General features: G+C 38.4%; 1 protein-coding gene across 1 annotated transcript in view; it reads left to right on the top strand.

The window, feature by feature from the left end:
• Nucleotides 1–1,275: 1,275 nt before the first annotated feature.
• The window catches only part of BANK1 (B cell scaffold protein with ankyrin repeats 1), a 150,854-nt gene continuing 132,951 nt past the window's right edge, over nt 1,276–19,178 (top strand). Inside the window, exons 1-2 of the mRNA XM_070949161.1 lie at nt 1,276–1,288; nt 4,753–5,151. Of these exons, the coding sequence (XP_070805262.1) occupies nt 1,276–1,288; nt 4,753–5,151 (412 nt within the window). The remainder of the gene's footprint in view (nt 1,289–4,752; nt 5,152–19,178) is intronic.

Raw genomic sequence — 19,178 nt, 5'->3', positions numbered from 1 at the left:
AGCAGCTGATTCTCAGTTGGATCAGCCTCCCGAAGATCAGCTGTTTCAGGCTGCAGGGATTGCCATAGCCACATGCCCCATTTTCAGCCTCCATGTGCCCCATTTTCTGCCCATTCCAGGTGGCGGGGATCAGAATGGGTGGAAAATGTGGCGCGCGGAGGCCAAAAATGGGGCACGCAGAGACTGAAAATGGGATGTGGAGGCCGAAAATGGGGTGAGGCAGAAATAGGCAATGGCAACCCCTGCAGCCTGAAACAGCTGACGGTCAGGAAGCCAATCCAATTTACCATCAGCTGCTTGTGCTAATCAGGCTGTGCTGAAGCTGAAACTGAAATGGGCTGTTTGCTGTTTACTGCAAGGAAGCAAATTGCTGGGAGGCAGAGGCCAAACGGTGGGGACCGGTGGGTGGGCAGGGCTACATTCGGTGTATAAGATGCACCCAAATTTTCACCCTCTTTTAGGGGGAGAAGTGTATCTTATACTCTGAAAAATATGGTAATCAATGGAATGGCATGGTTCCAGGAATTGTGGTGTTCCATCATTGGATGTTTTTAAGAAGAGATTAGACAGCGAATCATTAGATCATCTAATGATCTCCAAGGTGCATTTCTAACTCTTTATACTGTATGTGTTTTAAATTTTGGCTGTTCACTGCCCTCAGTCCTTCGGGAGAAGGGCGGTATACAAATTTAAAATAAATAAATAAATAAATAAATAAATAAATAAATAAATAAATAAATAAATAAACTCTTATTTTGTATTCTGTAATCTATTCCACAGATTGAAAGTATGATTTGGCTTGGTTGGTTTATTTCAGGAAAATTTATGTGAAAAACAGTATTTGATACAGAAATTTTTATGGTTTGGGAGAGAAATTGGCATTGTCCCAAATATTTGTCCATAAATATTGATATGAATGATTAACTCAATGTAAGGTCTAGATGAATTCAAAAGAAGTACTGAAATTGGTAGCTCATATCATTCTCTCTTACATATGATTCAATCATTTCTCTTAAAAACTTATAAATTTTGAGGAATAGAAGTGTTAGATATTGTGTGAATGTTGTGTCATCTTAAATTAACCATGCTCTTGCAATAATAATGTTACTGTGTAAAAGTTTATAAAGATAATTCTCTTTAAATATAAAGAAATACACTATGTCGAAGAATGATTTTGAATTGAATGCTGTGGGTTAAAGGAACATATGTCATCAGGGTAGTTAATGCAGGGGTGAAATGCTCCCGGTTCTGACCGGATCGCCCGATCCGGTAACGATGGCGGCAGATGGTTCGGAAAACCAGTAGCAAAAATCCCTGTGCCCCCCACCACCATGCCCAGCTGAGCCGCACGATCATCAGAGGCTTTTTTTTTTTACTTTTAAAAGCATTTTTTCTACAACCTCTTCTGATGAAAAAATGCTTTTAAAAGTAAAAAAAAAAGCCTCTGATGATCGCGCAGCTCAACTGGGATCCTTAGAGGCTTTTCAAAGCATTTTTTTTCTGCAACCTCTTGGCTGAAGAGGTGGTTTTAAAAATGCTTTGAAAAGTCTCTGACGATCCCAACTGAGTTGCCTGATCGGCAGAGAGGTATTTTTTAAAAAGCCTCTCTGATGATCCCAGCTGAGTTGCTTGATTGTCAGAGGCTTTTCAAAGCACTAGAAAAAATGCTTTGAAAAGTTAAAAAAAAAAAAGTTGGCCACTCCCACCCAGTCACATTACCCCCCCACCAAGCCACGTCCACAGAACCGGTAGTAACAAATTTTACATTTCACCCCTGAGTTAATGGTATACTTCAACAACAGCTATGTCTGTTATTCATCTAATATAGGGCTGTCAAACTCGTGGCCCACGGGCCAGATGCTTCACACACTGGCCACGCCCATGCCCAGTTTAGCAAAGGGGGAAAAAGTCACAATATATCATGTGATGACCCCGTGACAACACGAGTTTGACACCCCTGATATAATGACTTAATAAAACAGAGATCTACAAGGAAATGTTGCATTATAGGACAACTGTTCACATGTCAACTTGTAAAGTTTTATATAAGTTTAGTATATGGGGGAATATCTACTCCAATAGTCAGCAGATTAAGGAGATGATTGACTTATAGAAAGTTGGAAAAGCTTACAAGGAAAATGTGTTTTTCATGACTATCTCATGAAGTTTCAGAAGTCTCATTAGCATTAATCTCATATTTTATGCTTCTAATACCTGCATCCAATAAAACCATGTAGGCTTAAGAAATGCTGTTAAGGGAAATTATTTTACTTTGGAAGCTGCATCCACATCTAAAACCAGACAGTCCATAGCAGAGTTTCCAAATGGAAATTAATTGAAATTTAACCACCTATTTGGAAAATTAGTTACCTTCACTATCATCTCTATCAAACTCTCTACATAAAGCAACTGGATGTGAGAATGAGAATTATTTTTCCCAAGATTAACAAAAGCCAATTTCTTGATAAGGATAAGAATGAGTTCTTTGGGTCAAGTCACATGTGGAATTGTTTATTCAGTTATCCTATGATGTTATCAGAGATTGCCAAAAGCAAAACTTTTTCTGTTGAGCTCTTTTCACAAAACAAAACATTTTAGAAAAAAACCATAACATTTTCCCTCTTTCTCTCCAGGAATCATTGATAGTAGCAAATATTGTGTGTGTGTGTGTGTGTGTGTGTGTGTGTGTGTGTGTATGCATATACATACTGTATGTATGTATTTAAAACATTTATACAACTGCCCATCTTTCATATAATTCTGGGCAGCTTATCATGCATCTGTTATCGGGAAGGGCCTCATCCACCATAGCATTCTCCAGATAACATGGAATTATGATTCTCAGAAATGTTTGCCAGCATCTTGGATGTCCTGATTTAGCATTAATGACACAGCAATGAGGATGAAAGCTGTAGTTCCTTTATTTTGCCAACCAAATTATTATCAATCACAGTTTGGGCTTCCCCAAAATAGATATTTGTGTGATAAGCTCTAGAAATCATCATGGTAGCAACAGATGGAAAGGGAAGTTTTCAATCCCCTCATCATCTCCAACTGCCCTATGAATAAATCCAATCTAATAATGTTTAACATTTGGGCCAAACATTTCCTTTGATATGAGTGGTTGTCTCCCTCCCAGCCCCAAAATATTTCTCTCACCAGAATTATAAATCTAAAGGTACTCCAGCTTTGTTGGGACAGTATCTATTATAGCTATGTTTTTTTTAAATTTGATTTATATGCCGCCTTTCTCTGGAATCTCAGGTCGGCTTACAATGCGTTAAGCAATAGCCTTCATCCTTTTGCATATTTATACAAAGTCAGCTTATTGCCCCCACAAACTGGGTCCTCATTTAACCTACCTTAGAAAGGATGGAAGGCTGAGTCAACCTTGAGCCTGGTGAGATTCGAACTTACAGTAATTGCAGACAGCTGGTGTTAATCACAATGCTTTTAGTCTGCTGAGCTACCAGGCCCGTTGCTTTATTTTGCTTTAGAATTTAATTAATAACGTATATATTACTGAATTTTGCCTGTAATGTCCTAAGGAATTTAGAAACCGCTTTTCTGTTGTCAAAAGAGCAAGAGATTTGATCAAAGCAAACCTCCAATTTCTCAGGATGGCTGATGTTCTACAGATCTCTGCTAAGTTTTATCCCTGTATTGAAACTGCTTCTATTCTTTTTGTTTATGACAAACTTTCTCAGTGCGTACTGAAGTGGTCCTGCAAAGCCACATTATATTGCCAGTTCACTGATCTACATGCAAAAAATTGGTGGGCAAACTGTTCACTATGGAGAAACAAAGTCTTGGTGTCATGTTATACATTTAGACAGTAGCCTGATCTGCAGCTCACCTTATTTTTGAAAAACAATATTCTGTTCATGGCAAAAGATGCCATGAATTGGCCAAATATAAGATCCATCATGCTCTAGAGATCTGCCAGTCAGACCGTAACACTGAGACCAAGAAATATTGCCCACAAGCACCAAGCTTGTAAGTACCAGAGTACCCCACAGAGTCTTAATCTGCACCCCTAAATCAGTGGTGGGTTCCAACCGGTGTTACCACTGGTTCTCTTCGCGCATGCGCTTTGCGTGTAATCACCATGCGCGTGCGAGCAAAGCTCGCACGCGCGCCTAACTTGCGCTCCGTGCAAGTGCATTAGGTATCTGCCCAGCTGAGGTGCGGCAATCCACTCTGCCATGCCTATCAGGTGGGCTAAAAAATAAAGGTAAGTTTAATGCAGGGGCAGCCGGGAGGGCCCAGCTCCCAGTCAAAGAGAACCAGTTCAGTGATGTCACATCACCACCAGTACCAGCTCGCCCGAACCGGCCCAAACCGGGAGCAACCCACCACTGCCCTAAACTGCAAAAAGGTCATGAGATTCTGAGCAAAAGTTAACAGAATACAGACTAACAAAGTTGGAAGGGACCTTGGTGGTCTTCTACTTACAAGTTGCAAGCTTCCAGATGATAATGCTGAAATCTTATGAGATCTTCTTAGGTTTTAACAATGTAATGGTAAAACATGAAATTTCAGTCTTTTTTGTATGCTTACTGGGAGCTGGGAAAGTATGCCAACTTCTTAAATGTGTCTATATACATCTGTTTTTGATGCTAAATTCTTCCTTACAACTGCATACAGGAATCTAGACATTGAACCCCTTCAGAATATTAGCTTCTGATATTATTATACAATAATGTAAAGTGACAATTGTTCTGAAATGTTTTCTTTTCTCTATTCCCTCAGAAAATACACAGGGCATCCTTGTTATCTATGAAGACGCTGCCAAGGAATGGGCTCTGTATTTAAAATCAATTTTCAAGCACATTGTATTAGAAGACAAGATCTTACTTTACGACTTAGAAGCTGCATTGATTCACCATTCAGAAGTGCCATTTCTTTGCTCTTACAGATGCAAACTGTTGATAATATCAAACGGTCTTTTAAAGGGCCTGAATGTGAAAAAAAGATATTTTCTGAACAAGATTCTTCAGCCACCTGAAAGGGTGTCCATTTTGCTTTGTGGGGTAGAAGATTCAGACCTTATCTATCAGATGCTGAATATAGACAAATGCAACCAATTGATGACCACGGATCAAGGGCCGGAAGATTATCTCGCTGTTATATCTGATATTATTCAACAAGGTACTATCCTTCCTCCCTTCTTTCCTCTGCCTCTAATTTATGTATGTATGTATGTATGTATATATATGTATGTATGTATGTATGTATGTATATATATATATATATATTTAAGGGAAAATATGCAAGCTCGGAGATTGTGTTATTATGTTTTATGCTTAAACATTTCTTCAAATAACTTATGTCAGGGTTCCAAGTAATAGACCCATACCAAGCAAAACTCCGAGGCAGATGAATTCCTCAAAGAATAGCTTTATTGGATATATCATATTGTCACGAATCTGGTGAAAACCGACTCTGAATGTTCCTGTGGTTTTCACCTAATCAAAAGTAAAAGGTTTTCCATCAACCCCAAACAATCAGTCAAGTGGTCCAATCAAGGCACTGTCTGGTAACTTGGTGACATCACTCCTCCTTCCTCTGGCCAGGTGTGAGAATGTCCTTGGTTCCCAAAAGAAAGTATTTTATTTTGACTACACAACCCCAGCTATCTCTAATCCCCCCCTCCCTATCTCTCAGTGTGGCAGCACTGAAGCTCCAAGATGGCTTCAGCGAGGCCAGCTTCAGGGTTGACAACTTAATTATGATGAAAAAAAAATTTGTCACTATGGTGAAATATTAAATGTGTACAACCTGATAGAAATATGGAAGCCTCTACCAGCTATACTGGAGAAGGCTGCAGCGAAGCAGTGGAGAAGAATGAAGCAAAACTAGGTATCTCTTTCATTTCATATTTCAGTAAAACAGCTTTGAGAAAAACACTTAGCTAGAGCTTTTGTTGAAGCAAAGTACACACACACCCCAAAGCTTTGCACAGGGTCATACATATCCATCATGCCAAGAAAGAATGTTATTGAAGCAATCATGATTCAAAAATTTGGTACAACATCATTATATACTGGACTACAATAACAAAGGGGGAGAAATGGCATGTTCCACTGAAAAATCCTGGGCTAATATATGTAATAACTGAACATTATGAATGCATGGATTATTCCCAAACCAGAGGGAGCAGTTCAAGATCCAAGTTGCACACATGGTCCCCTTATTTAATCTTACTTTGTTTTAAAAGCTGCTTTGGATCAGGCTGTTCAAATCGATGGCATTTAAGAAACAGACTATGTATTTAAACTAGGTGCTACCAAGATACGTAATATAGTGTGACATTGTTTAAAACATTGACATTTTTGTGGGATCATGGAATGATTCTTTATCCTTTTGCAGCTGCACCATTATGTGTCATTGTGCATAATGCTACCTGAAAAAATAATCAAACCATTTATCTATTTACAGAGATAATCTTACTTTCCACCCATGCACACATAACTCTGGGTTGCTTAAAGAGGGTTAAAAATAAGCAGTATCATTCAGCAAGATTAATAAAAATGGCACTACTGGAGTAGGGAGGATAATACAAAAATCAGACAAAAACAATATCAATGGTGGGTTCATGAATTAAAGAAACATTTTAACCAGACCCCAAGTTCTGTCCAAACTCTTAACAAAATTATTCTAACTGTGATGAAACAATATGATTTATCAATTTACTCCATCAACTCAGAAGCTTCAGACATAAGTTATTGTACACTGTGATTGATTGATAGATAGATAGATAGATAGATAGATAGATAGATAGATAGACAGATAGATAGATAGATAGATATTATGAACCATTTAATTAAAAATTGTAAGAGAAAATCTGTTTCGTAAGACATGATGAATATTTGCAAAATCAAACAGTAAATTCATATACTTTTATCTTTATCTTTTTTGTGTGTGTGTATACACACACACAATATATGAATGAATATTTGAAGGAGATGGGTAAGATATATATCATATTTATGAATCACCCATCTCTTCGAGCCATTGATTGATTGATTGATTGATTGATTGATTGATTGATTGATTCATTCATTCATTCATTCATTCAATTTTTTATCTCTAGTGTCTCTTGAAGATATTGTTCAGCAAGGTTTAAAGTCATTACATTGCTTCTTGACTATTAAAAGCTTGTTGAAAAAACATTATGAATATCAAAGAAACCCTTAAGTCATTAAATAACCATTCATACTACATAGACAAGAAGGCTATGCCAATTGTTCTGAAATAATACTAGATTTCTTTTAATTAAATGCATGCACTAGAATCCATTGCTTTATAAAAAGCCAGCAAAATTCTGCATATACGTCAAGTTTCTAGAATGCATAGATCATATCTTGTCCTGTTTTTGATCCAGCCAGAAGTATTTTACAATTAGTCATAGACTTACAATCTTTAAAGACTTGAGATATGAGCACTGAAGGATGTTCATTGTAGTTGTAGTTGTACCTTGTATCAAGGATCAAACTACAATACACACAAACTTCATAGTTTTGAGTTGTACTTACTATTACAATAGGAATGACCAAAGACCTATTTCACTTGACAAAATAAATCAAGTGCAAAGCTTTGGAAGGGAGTTTTGCTGTTTTGGAAGTTGTTTTATAAAATTTTCCACTACCAAAAGCAAAGAAAAGAGATCATGTTTTTGTGTTTTGTTTCTAAAACCTCTTCTGCAATAGGAATTTGGAATTGGAATAGGCTTTGGTATAATTTTGCATATACCCAAAATCCTCTTGTGGTTATTGAAAAGGTCATATTCACACATTACTCTGTGAATGAGTTTTGAAGAGTGCTTTTAAAAAAAAATCTCCATCAAAGCAAAGCATGTCCTTTAAAGCTTTGTCAAGTCCTATAAAGTATATGTCTATTAAAAAAACCAGTTAAGATATTATTGTACATAATAAAAATTTTAAGCACCAAAAGAATGCAGGCAGAGAGGCCTATAAAGTTCTAAGACAGTGTCAAACTGGTTTTAGTATCATGAACTCATAAAATAAGCTAAGTAATTTACATTGAAACCACAAGTGGCGCAAAATATTGGATGAGATTGTATAACATGCCAGACAAAGCTGAAATGGAATTTGATAGTTTGTTGTTGTGAAAGCAAGCCATAATCTTACCAGGTTATATGAACCAGGGCATATATTATACCATGTCGTGTGAACACGGGGGATGTCATTTATTAAACCAGATTTAAGATTTAGTTTGTGGCATGAACCCATCCATAAAGTTCAGCATGTGACATGATGGTCACGTATATAGTGCGTCTCTGTTCTTGCATTAATGCCACTGGTGGGTTGCTACCGGTTCGCCCCAGACAGGTAGCAGCGGCGGTGGGAGGCTCCGCCCACCCACGCAGATGTCTCTGCGCATGCGCAGAAGCATTGCACACGTGTGAGTACACACACATGTGCGAGCACACATACGTGCAAGCAAACTGGTAGCAAACAAAATTGAAACCCACTACTGATTAATGCAGCTAATAACATGGAGCAAAAAAAGAGAATGATATGTATTCTAATTGCATCCTGGAATTAAATCTGAATGAGAACATGAGATTGAATATGACTGGTTCCGTTCCGTAATCATTATGCTTACAAAGCTGAATGGCAGTTCTTAAAAAGAGATGGTTCATGCCCACTTGAATGAAAATAGAAAACTATATGATGAGGAACCCTTGAAGTCAAGTAGAAGCCTTATTAAATCTGGAAATGTTGGGGTTGGAAAGGCATGCTCCTTATCTGAGTTTGAGAGCTAATGTGATATAGTGATAAAAATGTTGGATTTGTATCAGGGAAGCCAGATTCAAAAATTCAGTTGATTATAGAGCTCACTAGGTAATTTTGGGCCAGTAATTGCCTCTCAATCCAACTGGCCTCAGAAGCTGTTGTGCAGATATAATTAGGAGATACATCCAAGTATGCTGCATCAAGATGTCAAGGGCAAAATTGGGCAAGAAACAAAAAAGCTTTCTTTTTAATGGCTCAGTTCACAAAAGATGGGCAAGCCAACTCCAACCCCATCCAACAGATTAATCTTTCAGTTCCCACTGCACCTGAAACAGGAGGATGATTGAGTTGATCACTTGTTGCCCATTTTAGGTCTTTCAAGAAGGGGGAAAAAATCCTCATAATGAATAAAATAAGTAGTTTGCCAATATATGTAGCCAAGAAAGTAGTATTCTATATCCACTATATATATATAGTAAATTCAGTAACTTAGAAGCAGAGTGGGTTCCTTCCTGGGCAGAACTTTTATAAGGATCTGATTACAGAGCTTGATATAGGAATAGAACTATTTTGTATTTCATAGGGGCATAAATATATAGCTTTTTCTTTTTTTGAATAGAATTCATCTATTTTTCTAAAGATATATTTGCTTAGAGATGTTCCTCATAACTAAGGAGGAATCTCACATGAAGCAAGAGGTTTCTGGGTCATGCAAGATATCTAATATGATCAGTGTGGACTTTGTGGGGCCCTTGACTCCCCTTGACACAAATCAAACAGCAGCAGTCATATCTTCTATATCACCTTGTCAGGGATAAGCTGGGATGGAGAAGACTAGAAACTTCTCAAACTATTCTACTGTCAGAGTTCCAAATAACACCCTCAACGAAAGAAAACTCCAAGGCTTGAGTTTCCTCAAAGTTCCATTTTATTAGAGATGTCATATTGGCATATCTGGGAAAACCCGAATCTGAAAGCTTCCAGGTTATCTCCATCCAAAGAAAAGTTCAAGTCCCTGCCCAGCACGCACATGTCCATTACATGGTCCAATCCAAGCACCTTCCCAACTGAAGATGCCTCCCACTTCCAGCCATCCAGGTGCAAGGCAAGATGTCTTTGACTTTCTGAGAAAGGAATGTTATATCACCTGTATGACTGTTTATCACCCTGGCTCCATACAATTCCCCTCCCAGTTTCCCACAGTAGTAAATGTGGCAGGCCTGGAGATCCAATGAAAAAGATGGCTTCAGGCTTGACATCTACTTTGTCACCTTTTTTTTTTTTGCTTTAATTTATATGCCACCTTTCTCCGGAGACTCAGGGCGGCTTACAATGCGTTAAGCAATAGCCTTCATACTTTGGTATATTTATACAAAGTCAGCTTATTGCCCCCACAATCCGGGTCCTCATTTTACCTACCTTTGAAAGGACGGAAGGCTGAGTCAACCTTGAGCCTGGTGAGATTTGAACTTGCAGTAATTGCAAGCAGCAGATGTTAATAACAGTGCTTTAGTCCACTGTACTACAGGCTCTTACAGGCTCTACAGGCTTTAACCACTTCCATTTATACTTTCTAAAAATAAATTTGATAGACGGAAAAAAATATGATACAATTCCCAACAAACTAGGCATTCTGACACTTAGTTAAATTATGATGTACCAGAGGTATCCAAATGTCTCGTACGAAATGTTTTCCTAAATTTTGCAGCCTCATTGACTTCCTTTTTTCATAATTCAGTTCCAAGGCAAAACATCCTGAGCAATATCATTCATGGTTGTGCGTTGGTAGGTTTTTGTTTTCCCAGATCAGAATGCATAGAAATCTGGACAGGTACCCAAATGAGATGCAGCAATCAAGGTGATAAAATGGAACTAAATAGGGGAACTCACTTTTGGTACAGAAATCCATGAGTAACTTTAGATGCTGTACATCAGTCTATCTACTGCATATGATTGTTTTTGTGGGTGGGAAAAAGTAGTGAAGGGAGTGTAGATGACACCTTTAGCTTCTGGGGGGAAAAGGCAGATATAAATAGAACATATACAAGTCACTAAAATTAAAATATAAAAAGGGTATAGCAGAAAACAATCGTAATATCAGCATCCTCTGCCCCCCTGCAGCCCACCTGAAATAAAATAAATAAATAAACTGAAAACCACCACTAAAAGAAACATTCTGAAAATTAGAAGCATCTTTCCCAAGGGAAGATCATTTCTAGGCTGCTTTTGACACATTATTATCTGGGACAAACTAAAGGCAGAAAAGACAGTGAATAGAAATGCTGATCAGGCAGCGTTCAAGGACAGAAAGGATCCGTGTCAGAAGAAAAGCATTCTAAATAGAAACTGTGGGTGAGCTTGTCAATAGCATCTTCTTCTTAGAAGCTCAGAACTAATCACTGGGGCCTTCTGGCAAGCTTGTATTCCAAAGCATGGAACCATTTGGAAGGAATAATACTAAATCAAATGCAGATTGTGTGGTTGATCGATCGATCGATCAATGAATCAATCACATCCTGTCAAACTGTTTTTGATTCCTAGCAACCACATAGATTTTATCCATGATGATCTATCCATAACTTAGTCCAGTGATGGCTAACCTTTTTGCTGTCATGTGCCAAAAATGGGGGAGGGTTGTGTGCTCACACCCATAATTCAATGTGCCCTGTCCCCCTTGCATGCGTGCGTGACACACACACCCCGTGCTCCCCCCACTTTTGGCACATGATAGTGCGATGGGCCCAGTAGGGCCATTTTTCGCCCTCTCCAGACTCCAGAGGCTTTCTAGAAGCCTGGGGAGGGTGAAAACGGCCTTCCCATCACCACCACCACCCCCCTGGAGGCTGGAAACACTGTTTCCCAACTTCCAGTGGGCCTGGAAGGCCCGAAAATCAGCTGGCCGGTGCACGCATGCATGCTGGAGCTGAGCTAGGGCAATGGTCGCGTGCCTGTAGATATGGCTCCACCTGCCACCTGTGGCACGCGTGCCATAGGTTCGCCGTCATGGACCTAGTCTTTCAATGATGCATTCATTGCTACTGTAACTGAGTCCATCTACCTTGTTGCTGATTGCCCTCCTGTTCTCTTTCATTCCACCATTCACAGCATTAGGGTTTTCTCCAGAGAGCTAGTCTTCACAAAATGCGTCTGAAGTAAGATAATCTACTTATCTTTTAAGAAGCACTTTTTTCTAACGATCTGATGGCCATCGTTTACTTTGCCACGATTATACGTCCAAGTTTGCAAAGGCAGGTCTGGTTCCTAATCTTCCTGCTCCAGATGTGGATAAAGATGTATTTCCCAGGTAGGTTTTGAGGATAGCAGTCAGTCCCTGAAAATTAGGGGGCATTCATCTCATATCCCACTTTTCAGTATAATGCTTTGCTGACACTGAGTTGGATTTCTTGCCAGAATACCCATTTCTTGGGGAGTAAATAATTGGAAGATTAATTTGTAAGAAGAAAGAATGCTTTTGTCCCTTAGCTGCCAGCAAAGTATCAGGTTAATAAGTATTACACAGCTGTGAGAGGTTATGGGAAATCAGGATTAAGAAGAATAGGCATGGATAAAAAAAAGAAGAAGAAGCAGAAATCCTTTGAACTGCATTTTCAAAACTAAGCTTGAGTATAAACTGCTTGAGAATGAAGCCAGATGAATCATTTCACAGTCAAATTTGATAACAATGATAAATAGGATCCGAGCTGCTAATTCAGCGGAACAACAGGAATGATTTTGCAAGGTTTAAGCACTGCAAAATAGTTTGGGGGGGAAAGCCTGCCTGTAAAACCCTTGTTATTTGGTTCCTTCTGTACTTGCCAAGGAGAAAATATATCCATGCATTTTGAGCATAAGAAGGAAGCTTATCTTAGTCACACTTATATACAAGCAGCAAACATGTGATATCCAGTCCTTGATCTGAAGTGGCCTGGTTCAAAACAGTTCATGTGACAAGATTCTGCTCTTTAGCTAAAGAGTTTTATTCTATTGTACGTTGTCTTACTTCTACTGACTGAGATAAAAGGAATTGAATTCCTTCTGCAGTTCCATATTTAAAATGTCAAAAGCAGTACTCAAAAACCATATATCTGAGTATATTTCTCAGTTATCGTTGCTGCTTTAACTATGACATTGAAATCAATATTACCTTATTTCACCTTCAGAATCTTAATAAAGATTAGAGCAAAGATTCTTCCTGGATACATTGATAGCATTCGCTTAACTTAATATAAGCAAACACAGCCATTGTGGTTTGTATACCATGATATTTTGTTTAGTACATTATGCAAACTCTACAAATCATAGGTCACTTGATAAATTATGGATAGCAAGCATGTAACATAATGTGTGAAACCTAGTCTATTTATAATATGGGAAAATAAGATAGTCACATTCTGAATAGCTATCATGCAAAACTTTCCTATTTATTTATTTATTTATTTATTTACTATTTAAATATACATCACTGTGCAGCTAACACACAACTCTAATGCCTAATGAACAACATAAAGAAATAGGAAAATAAATTTTAAAATGACCCAATGCCCATAGACCAACTCACCAATTTATAATCAAAGTCGCAAGGCAGGTTCAAATCACAACCTGGCCCGATGCCTGGAAGAAGAATCCGATCTACAACACCTTGCAAAAGTATGCCAAGACTGGGGTCATCCAAATGTCATGGAAGGTATGCATTTCACAGGGTGGTTGTCACACAAGAGAAAAAGGCCTATTTCCTCTGTCCAATTACATGGCACTGTTTAATGGAAGGGATCCAGAACATGCCCAATCTGCCAGAAATGATTAGAAACAGGAAGTTCTGCAAATGATCCAGTCCTATACCATGAAAAAAAACTTTATGCACAGCACTTCAAATTGTATTGGTGGCGCAATGGTTAGAATGCAGTACTGCAGGCTACTTCTGCTGACTGCCGGTTGCCTGCAATTTGGCAGTTCAAATCTCACCAGGTTCAAGGTTGACACAGCCTTCCATCCTTCTGAGGTCGGTAAAATGAGGACCCAGATGGTTTGGGGGCAACATGCTGACTCTGTAAACTGCTTAGAGAGGGCTGTAAAGCACTGTGAAGCGGTATATAAGTCTAAATGCTATTGTCAGGCCTGTCAAGCCATCTTTTGCATTGGAACTGCTTTGAGGAACTTCGAGCCTCAGAGTCTTCTTTCGTTGGGAGTGTTACTTGGAACCCTGACAGCTATTGTTTTTGTTATTTGGAATAAGAAGTTCATCTTATTCTAGAAGCCAGGGCAGCTTTCATATTAGACACACGATGTAGGCATAGCAAGGCAACCCATAACTAGCTACAGTAATGCACCCTGAATCAGCTGTAACTTCTGAGTAGTTTTGAAGGATAGAAAAATTCAACAATGCAGATGGGAGGTGACTAAAGCATGAGGGATAATGAGTATAAATGGCACAAAAGGTAGGCCTGTATAAAGGCTCCCCTAGCCAGAGCTGCCATTTGCTTTTAGCAAGAGCTGAAAATCTAGAACATGGGTGTCAGACTCAATCATGTCACATGACATATCATGACTTTTTTTGCCTTTGTGGAGTCGGGGTGGGCGTGGCCTGTGCGTAATGCATCCAGCCCATGGGCCACCAGTTTTACACCCCTGGTCTAGTAGAACGACCCCCCATACTCCACAAAACTATTTGCGGAACTGCAGCCCCATCCAGAGTAAAAAATGATAAATCCCACCAGAACTAGGGGTGCCAAATACTGCAAAAGCACCTTGACATCAACCTTTGGTTGGCCCAGAAAATAGAGCTATCTATTGATGATACATAACCTCATACTATTGGATGACCTCATCCTACAGTCTCATGTAGATATGAAATAAGAATGGGCCAAGGGTAATGCCTTGAAGTTCTCCACTTAATAAAGGTTTGGGGTTAGATTTCTCACCAACTATAAACACTAAATTGAATGGACATCAAAGGGAGAAGGAGAACCCCATAACTCTATATCTCTCTAAATAGGTCCAGAAGGAAAACATTAGTGACGTTATGAAAGGTCACTGAGAGATCAAGAAGGACCAGGGTGAAGATGCCATTGCACTCTCGGTTTCTACTGCCATCCCAGAGGTCATGCACAATACATGCAACCTCATTATGAGAGTTTGGGCTGCAACTTTAGAGGACCCTGGGCAAAGCAGAATTTTCCTGATCTTTTATTCAAGGATCGACAACCTTCTCTAAAGGGTTATATTTTTTACATTATAGAAAATTCCAAGGCAATTCTGTTGCTCTGTTCATATCTGTCCACTTTATGACACCAACAGCAAACCAATGCTGTTGTATCGTAAGCAACAAAATATTTGGTTCCTGATCATCCCTAGGGAAAGTTTTATTAATGTTTGTCCCTGGTATCTTTATCTAAAGTATGCATTCCAGCACATTTCACCAGGGATGTGGGATATGTATTGTCATTTATTTTGTTGCTGTCTTTACCTAACCAGGCTCACAAGTGAGTTTCTTAAGTGAAACTTGAGATGTTCTGTTTCTTTTTGAGGGAGTGAAAAAGACATGGGCTTCTTTCAATCTGGTGTGATCATTTTCTTTCTTTAAAATGATTCCCAAGTATTTAAATTTCTTGTTGTAATATTTTTTATTATCATATATTTCTTTTATATTTTGAGGAGTGTGCTGTCTAGATGTCCAAGGTTTTAACATACGAACAAACATCATTACCATCGTCATTGTAATCAAATGTATATAAACAAATATACAGTAACAGATAAACAAATATATAATAACATCCATCATATAATAACATATATTATCTTCCATTGTAATATCAATTATATAACCATTAAGAAAGAAAAAAAAATTACCCGTCTGTTTTCCTTTCTCATGTACACCATATTCTACCCAATTTTACAACGACGGTCCATCTCTTTCTGTCTCTTCCCTTCCTTTTTCCTCTCTTCCCTTCTCCCCTCCACTTGTCTCTCCTTCCCTTTTTCCTTCTCCTCTCCTCCCCTCCACTTCCCTCTCCTTCCCTCTTTCCTTCTCCTCTCCCCTCTCTACCTCCCTTCTAGTGTGGATTCTACTTACCTTTACTACTGGTTCACAATGGGATTGCGCGTGTGCACAATGCACAGATTGCCGATGACGACATCCGGGGCGGTGGACGGGACCTCCCACTGGTTTTATACCAGTTCTTGCAAACCGGTCCGAACCGGGGACAACCCACCACGGTTCCCCTTCCCTCTCCTCCCTTTTTCTCTCCTCCTCTCCCTTCTCTCTCTTCTCCTCCACTTCCCTCTCCTTCCCTTTCTCCTATTCCTCTCCTCCCATCCACTTCCCTCTCTCCTTTTCCCTCTCGACTTCCCTCTTCTTCTGTCTACTTCCTTCTCCTCTTCCCCCAACCTTTCTCCCCTCCTCTTTTCCACCCCACTCCACTCTGAAATATTTAATATTTAAATTTCAGTGACTCCCGTGGGTGGAAAGATAAGATAGATTCCTATCCTTGATGCAAAATTTATTTCAGCCACTACTTTGTATTTTCACCAGCAGGTTGCCTCACTCCCAAACCTGAACAGTGATTAGGGAAGCTGATAATTGAAGCCTAGCCAATCTAACCTTGCTTCATAATTCCAGACTGGAATATTTAAATACTTTTAGTCGATATTTTTCACCCAAGTGTTCTTGGTAGCACTACCCTATTCATATGCATCATGATAACACCACACCAAATCAATTCGGTTCTTTAGATAGTGAGCACAAAATGGAGTAAACCCATATCAGATTTACTATTAGTGCTTTTGGATGCCTTGAGAAAAAAATAGATGATATAGCTAGCAGAAGTCTTTATGTTTAGCTGTTTTCTGCTTTGCATGTGGGCTGATCAGTTGCATGAATAAATAAATAAATACCTTGACTGAGACTTCAGATGTGAGAGGGATCTTGGAGTCCTAGTGAACAATCACTTAAATATTAGCCAGCAGTGTGCTGCAGCTGCTAAAAAAGCCAACACAATTCTAGGCTGCATAAACAGAGGGATCATGTGAAGTGTTAGTACCACTTTATAATGCCTTGGTAAGGCCACACTTGGAACACTGCATTCAGTTTTGATTGCCACGATGTAAAAAAAATGTTGAGATTCTAGAAAGAGTGCAGAGAAGAGCAACAAAGATGATTAGGGGACTGGAGGATAAAACATATAAACAACGGTTGCTGGAACTAGATATGTCTAGTCTTATGAAAAGAAGGACTAGGGGTGACATGATAGCAGTATTCTGATATCTCAGGGGTTACCACAAAGAAGAGGAAGTCAAACTATTCTCCAAAGCACCTGAGAGTAGAACAAGAAGCAATGGGTGGAAACTAATCAAGGAGAGAAGAAACTTAGAACTAAGGAGAAATTTCCTGACAGTTAAAACAATTAATCAATGGAACAACTTTCCTCCAGAAGTTGTAAATGCTCCAACACTGGAAGTTTTTAAGAAGAGATTAGATAACCATTTGTCTGAAGTGATGTAGGATTTCCTGCCTAAGCAGGGGGTTGGACTAGAAGACCTCCAAGGTCCCTTCCAACTCTGTTATTCTATTCTATTCTATTCTATTCTATTCTATTCCATTCCATTCCATTCCATTCCATTCCATTCCATTCCACTCCACTCCACTCCACTCCACTCCATTCCATTCCATTCCATTCCATTCCATTCCATTCCATTCCATTCCATTCTATTCTATTCTATTCTATTCTGTGGCATCTCATATTTTCCAAATCTTTTACAGACATCATTCCCTTTTCTTCTATGCCAACCTTCCATGCCTGGGCCAAATAATTATTCATGCATTTCAGATCCTAAATTCAGATCCTAAAGATAGCAAATAGTCAAACATTTGCATAATTTTAGTGGCAGGAGGAACAAAAATACAATCAATAACCTGGTAGTAATCAGCAGATTGGCTAGAACAACTCAACATTTTTAATGAAAATCTCCCCAAATTTAGTTAGTAAATGCATGATCTTCAGGTTGTCTTGTATTTTGCTAAAAATGAAAAAAAAATGATCCAGTGATTTGTAGATTAGCTGGATAAGGAGGACTGGATAATGTAAAGAAGGAAAATTTAATCTAATTGTTGTGAAGTTGTGAAGAGTTGTGAAGATTTCTTGGCTTGCAATTGTTGTAAAAGTGAATGGAAGTAGCTTCTTGACATATTTTTCTTGTTTCAATTTGTTTTCTCTCTTATGCTTTTTCACTTTTTCATTTCAATTTCCTTAACTTTCTTTTATATTGCTTTGTGTTTATCTTTTATATCTTAGAATTTTTAAAAATAAAAATAGCATTAAAAAATTAAAAAGCTGGACTTGTTTAACATTCTGACAGTAAATTCTTGTTTAACCATTGGCAGCGAACTCTGTGCTAATGAAGCAGACATACAAGTATGTGATATTTTATTCTTCTTTTCAGCACTAATTGGATGAGAACAGCTTACATGAGTTGATGTAATTGAAATTCAACTTACATGAGTTGAAATTGATAGAATTAATAGAATGGCTTCTTTTGTATTGGAGCTCAGTAAGATCTAACTTGGTATTGGATTAAATCAGAATAGAATAGAATAGAATTCTTTATTGGCCAAGTGTGATTGGACACACAAGAATTTGACTTTGGTGCATATGCTCTCAGGGTACATAAAAAGAAAAGATATATTCGTCAAGAATCATAAGGCACAACACTTAATGATAGTCATAGGGAACAAATAAGCAATCAAATCATATTAGGAAACAGTCAATATAAATTGTAAGGATACCAGCAACAAGGTTATAGTCATACAGTCATAAGTGGGAGGAGTTGGGTGATAGGAATGATGAGAAGATTAATAGTAGTGCAGATTTAGTAAATAGTTTGACAGTGTTGAGGGCATTATTTGTTTAGCAGAGTGATGGCGTTCGGGAAAAAACTGTTCTTGTGTCTAGTTGTTCTGGTGTGCAGTGCTCTACAGCGTCGTTTTGAGCATAGGAGTTGAAACAGTTTATGTCCAGGATGTGAGGGGTTTGTAAATATTTTCACAGCCCTCTTTTTGACTCGTGAAGTATACAGGTCCTCAATGGAAGGCAGGTTGGTAATAATTGTTTTTTCTGCAGTTCTAATTATCCTCCAAAGGCTTGCTGGGTTGCAGAACTAAACCAGTTACAGAGGTGTAGATGACAGACTCAATAATTCCTCTGTAGAACTGTATCAGCAGCTTATTTGCATAAAAAGATAAGATCTGGTCTGCAGGAATTCTGATCAATTCATCTTTATTTTCATTTTTTAAAAAACCATGTAGATGATTTTCTTTTTACCTGAAAATATTTATAAGCATATACATGTGTTCATGATTTATAGGAAATATAAATATATGAAATGAAATATACATTGCAAAAGTAATGCTTGCTAGTCTGTGGT

Source organism: Pituophis catenifer, unplaced genomic scaffold (assembly GCF_029215685.1).
Source record: "Pituophis catenifer annectens isolate HBS135680 unplaced genomic scaffold, rPitCat1.0.hap2 SCAF_8, whole genome shotgun sequence".
NCBI lineage: Eukaryota > Metazoa > Chordata > Lepidosauria > Squamata > Colubridae > Pituophis > Pituophis catenifer.
This window is presented reverse-complemented; position numbering and strand designations above follow the sequence as displayed.